General features: G+C 35.4%; 1 protein-coding gene across 1 annotated transcript; it reads right to left on the reverse strand.

The window, feature by feature from the left end:
• Positions 1 to 1,970: 1,970 nt before the first annotated feature.
• Positions 1,971 to 5,590, reverse strand: LOC131638909 (probable methyltransferase PMT3). The gene is made up of 7 exons (XM_058909439.1): positions 5,365 to 5,590; positions 5,081 to 5,245; positions 4,786 to 4,968; positions 4,080 to 4,674; positions 3,293 to 3,405; positions 2,784 to 3,004; positions 1,971 to 2,566 (listed from the first exon to the last, which is right to left on the reverse strand). The coding sequence occupies exons 1-7, from the start codon at positions 5,548 to 5,550 to the stop codon at positions 2,242 to 2,244; spliced, it is 1,788 nt and encodes a 595-aa protein (XP_058765422.1). The 5' UTR covers positions 5,551 to 5,590; the 3' UTR covers positions 1,971 to 2,241.
• Between the last annotated feature and the right edge of the window lie 38 nt (positions 5,591 to 5,628).

The following is a 5,628-nucleotide window of genomic DNA, read 5'->3' on the forward strand; positions in this document are numbered from 1 at the left end:
TCACTGTTTGTCAGACTTCTTACTTTGTTGTCCTTGACTAGGTTTTCTTAATGATAATTGTTGATACTTCTGTGGTTGATTTTTCCAACATCATTTCTTGTCATACCTTTTCTATTTTGATCTTTGAAAATTTCCTCGAAGGATGGTAATGGACTTTTTCCTAGAATTCGAACTCTAACCTCATTAAGCTCCTTATTCAAACTTGCAAAAAAAATAAAAATATGGTTCCTTTTTTGCCTCTTGATTAATTGAGCAATATCTTCAATAAAATTTCAGTTGTCGTCGTTGTACAAATCTAATTATTTCTAGAGGTTCATAAGATAATTATAGTTGAATGTTACACTTTTCACTATACTTTAAACTCCAAAGCTTTGATTTTAGACCATATATTTCAGAAGGATTCATAACATCAGCGGAAGTATCTTTTACATCATCCCAAACATGTTTTGTTGTAGATAATAACCTAATTTAATTTTGAAATTCATGATTCCTTCAAACTAATCAACCAAAAAAAAATGAGACAAAATGGTAGAATAATAAGATTTCCGTAACCTGTTATTAGGGTTTCTTGTTGCATGTTTAGGAACACCAATTTGGATTTAATGAGTATAGTTTAAGTTATCCAATTTCTAAACATTAATTTGGAGAGTTATTTTGACCTCCACCTCCTAAGTTGAATGATCCAACTATGTCGTAACTACGACCATAGACATAACCATAATATTTTTTGGGAACACCTTTATCGTAACTGAATCCTAATAAAAGTTATTATGCACTAATAACTCAGGTGGAACAAATCTTCATCTAACACTTAGGCCAACCTTTGTTGAAATCTCGGTTGACTTCCTAGGTCAAACTTTGGTGGAACAGATCCCCTTCCACTACCACAACCAACAACTTGAACATCTAGAATTCTGCGGCCATTTCTTCCTTAACCATTAATGCTACAAACAACGCCACTTTTGTCTGCACTATCATATTGCAATGAGAACTACCTTTGTCCAGGGTTCCGCGTCCGTTATCGGTATCACTAACGTAATTCCCCGAATAAGATACGTCTAGAATTACTATATTCCGAATGTTACACTTTGGTACTAATTCATACAATAGTGTCTAAGTGACATAAATAAATAAAATGTACAAATTCTACAATATAGTGCATACATATATAACATGTCGAATACAAATACTAAAATCAGAAATACACAATGGAAAATCAACATAACAATAAGGTCTTCAATGCTCCTCAAACCATTTTGTCTTTTCATATATGCCTGATACTTACTCATACAACAATAATGGGGTGAGATATTAGTATCACAGTAGAGCCCTACTAAACCATTCGTCCACTTAGTCAAGGGGTACTAATACTATTCTAATTCTAATGGCATTACACTTGTGTATTCGATAAAACAACAGAAAAGGGATCGAGACCTAATCGGTATCATATCAATACACTCGCTCATTTGATTTATGTTTAGGAGACAGATAGCTACGTGGAATGTCTTTCCCCGACCACCACCACTCACATAAGTCTGGACTCGGTAATTAACTAATACGACCAGCCCGTAGCGGGCACTACGACCCATAGACATGCCCAACCCCTTTCTCAACTTATGGAGAGTATTAGAATAATAGTCTATTATGGTTGTTATTAATTTTTTAAGTTTGCTATGTTAGTTGAGATGGTATTCATTTTTTTTAGTATAGGTAGGAATCAAGGTGTATAAATACACTTGATTCCCATTCTTTGCATCTTAGATTGAAAAATAATCTCAACATGTACATATTCAGTTTACTATTTTGTCTTAGTAGAATATTACAATGAATTACACATTGTAATGTTCTAATACCATATTCTCTTATTTGTGCGAAACATTTTTCTCAGAATTAATTGAAGCATCTATATATATCCAGTAGCTTCTTCAAATCAATTTTTGACAGAAATTAATCTCTATGCATCGACAATGTAAAACTACTGCTGTCTCAGATTTCTCATTTTCCTAATCACGATAACAGAGTGACAGAGTGTGTTCAAAATCAAATAAGTTCAAAAAGATGATTCAGGATGAGCTTTCATTGTAACTCACACCTGTAGTGTAGAGAAGAGGAACAACATATAGGGAACACCTAGAACACATGAAATCAAATTTTCACAATGATGTGCTCCATTATCACTCTGTTGCTGGTGCTTTAATCTTCACGTGAAATGGCTAAGACTGTATCCATAGTGTGAGTATATCATTTTTCTGAAACCCGGACGCTCTCGGTTGTCAGCCACATCTTCTTCTGAATTATTAACACTGCATCATCCTCACCTTGATCTGAATCTTGCTCCACATTAGATTTGGTCACTGCCTCCCAGTGCAATGCTGGCAAGAACTTCCTTATAGACAACACTACTGATGGCTTATCACGAATAATTACGAAACCTTTTGGCCTCAGTATTCTATCCATCTCAATCAATAAATCCTCGACACTGCATTCTTTCTCAATGATATCAGAAAATATAGTCCATGCATGGAGTAGATCATACGTACGAGGGTATGTTGAAAATGCTTCACACCTGTCATTCACATTGATGCACTAAACAAGGTCATAAAACGTTACCAACAATCATCAGCTTGAAACTTAACTAACATAGCATTAAATATATTTTCAGTCCCAAACATCTGTGTTTCATCATTTGCCTCAAAGGAGTATTTTTGAAAAATGAAGCAATCAATTAGACAGGAGGAGTTGTTAATATATAAACCAATGAAGATCATTTGTAAGAGCCATACCAGTTGTGAACTGTTCCCAAAAGCCCTCTGTCATATACGATCTTGAGTGTGTTTGGCCCATTTTCAGGCACTACATTCATAACCCAAACATCTTTGTCATTCAAAGCAGCTGCAAAAGAACCCAAATTCGCCTTCATGTCCATCACATTACGAATTGTGTCAGGCTTTATTCTATTGCCTAGCAGTTTCCAGTAATCACTAACTCGTTGTTGCCAAACATCCTGCACAAAATTAATCAGGTCATGTATCCCATAATCAGACGTGTTTGCCACGAATTATCATGCTTACGACTCAATTCTAATTTCTTGAATAATCACTTATTTTTAGTTTATTTGTTTTATATCACCATCATCGAATCTTCCTTCTGACATCATCTCCACGCCAGAAGGAAGATGCGATGTTTTCCACAAATACAACTAATGAAAAAGAAGTACTCATGTGGTGTCTGTCACATTTAGATAGTGTTAACTAAAAGCAAATGCTGGAAAACAGGATGTAATACAAATTACCATGTCTTTTTCAAACATTTCATTAGAATGGTTAAAGTCAGCAAGACGCGGAGGTGGAGTAGTCAATCGAGCTGGCCAAGGAGACAAATCACTTCCTCTTGCTTTATGCACCTCTGTACAGACAAGCAGACTATGTGAGTTATTGACTGTTCGACTTTTAATACCATACTCATGAACTAATTCCAGACATTGCTGGTGTAACAGAAGAACATGCAACATTAATATATGCAAACATTCAGTAGTGTAAATTGTGTGAAATATAATGCAATCAGAAAGAACATGGAGCTATCGAGAACGATAAAAGTTATCTGACTCACAAAGTCAACTCTTGTATACAGCTGCATATCACGAGATAGTTGTTTTCACACTATGTTGTTTCATCATTTACTCTTGAAGCCATATTATATAGAACAATTGATGAACTAGGAACATTCTTATTATACATTTATCTTAATTGAGATTAAATAAAATATAAGGTGTCCTATTTGAATAAACAACTTAGTTAAGCGCTTATAGCATAAGCATTTATCATATCAGTGTTCATGCATAAACAATTTCTATAACAAGATATAAAATAAAGTCAATCTGTTTTCATATAAACTATTTTCAAAAGCTATCTTGGAGAGCATATGCAAATAAGCTGAAAACAACTTATAGACATGTCATAAGTTGTTTCCATGAGCTCTCTCAAACAATTTCATAAGTGTTTATGCAAGTAGATAAACTAAAACAAATCAATCTAACTAGGCCCTAAATCATTGTATGAAATAGGAAAAGTATCACTCACGGTCAGAGTAACGTGAGATGCAGGCTTTCATTTTAACTCCCCAAACAATATCAGGATCGTCATCAGAACTGCAGAGTGGAGGCTGTGTATCAGTTGCTCTTTTTAAGTAACAATCATTTGTTAGAGGCTTGACCCATATGACAGACTGGTTCTTCTTAGCGGCTATTTTCCAACACATCCGCTCTACAAGAGCACTCATTTCTCTCCATATTCTCCGGTCCTCTTCATCCTGAGCATATGCTTCTGGAGACGAGTAAACAAAGTAGCCTCCTGGCCTTAGTATCCTATCCAGTTCAAGAAGAAGTATGCCATCTCTTTGAAGCCAATCAATTCTACAGCGCGAACAATGAGCAAGTTCAAAAGACCTACTAGGGTAAGGGAGTCTAAATGTTCCTAGGACACCAAGATATGCCGGAATTCCTCTCTCTAATGCAAACTGGATTTGGTTTTCATGAACATCATTTGGTGCTAACGACATTGTTATTACGTCAGAAGCAAGAAGATATCCTCCAAAGCTTGCAACACCACAACCAACATCAAAAACATTACGGAGTTTTCCACGGTTGTTTATTTTATTGTTTGGAAAGTTGAGCATCTGCAATACCAATCATGAATATCAAGTCATTCCATTTTCCAGTTATATACCAGTGGGAGTTTTTTTGTTTGTGATTAGTTCAACTCAAATAAGAGTAAGTAACTAGCTTACACTGGCAATTGATGCAATATATTTATCTGCGCCGCGATGGAAGTGGGTACCTCCACCGGGAAAAACTATCTTTTCACCTTTAACAACCATCCAGTTTTGGTCAGATTTCTCAGTTGCAAGATGTGTATGAGGTATATTTGCTCTCCATACTTGATCTCTGCTTTTTGGCCACTTGATTGGAATCTATTGTTATAAAAAACGAGACAAGACATTAAAAGCTTTAAGCATGGAAAGTTTCAAAATATAATGGACTTCTTTAATGCCATGTAAGAAGCAGTGTCTACGAGAAACCCACCTTATACCCCGGAGGAGGAGGAATCAAGCAATTAAAACGCCTCTCAGGCACTGGGCAGTGTCGCTCATAATGTTCCATCAGATTTAGATCAAGCTTCAATCTGGTTTGGTATATGAGATTTCTGTCTAAACAGGGAATTATCTCTGAGTGTCGATCATCACAAACCTTGACAAATGAAAAAAAGAGTAAAACAACATGAACACTTCACATCAAACACCAACACTCAAGACTAATGTGAAGGATTAAAATGTAAAAGTTGTTCAGTTCAAGTTAAGATAACTCACAGGAATGGTCTTCGGTACAACATAGCCATCTCCTCCTTCGATTTTTAAAGATTTACTAGTATAATCAAAAGAAGACGAGCCACTATTCTGAGAATATAGATAAACTAAACCACCAACAATCACTAAAAGCAACACAGCTGTGATCAATCGTGTTCTTGAATTCCCATCTGCTCTTCCTTTAGCCATTCTCGCCACTACACAAGAATTACATTTCACTATATAACTTCAACTACCACATAAAATTAAAAAAAATCGATAAATTAC

This window comes from Vicia villosa, unplaced genomic scaffold (assembly GCF_029867415.1).
Source record: "Vicia villosa cultivar HV-30 ecotype Madison, WI unplaced genomic scaffold, Vvil1.0 ctg.002484F_1_1, whole genome shotgun sequence".
Taxonomy (NCBI): Eukaryota; Viridiplantae; Streptophyta; class Magnoliopsida; order Fabales; family Fabaceae; genus Vicia; species Vicia villosa.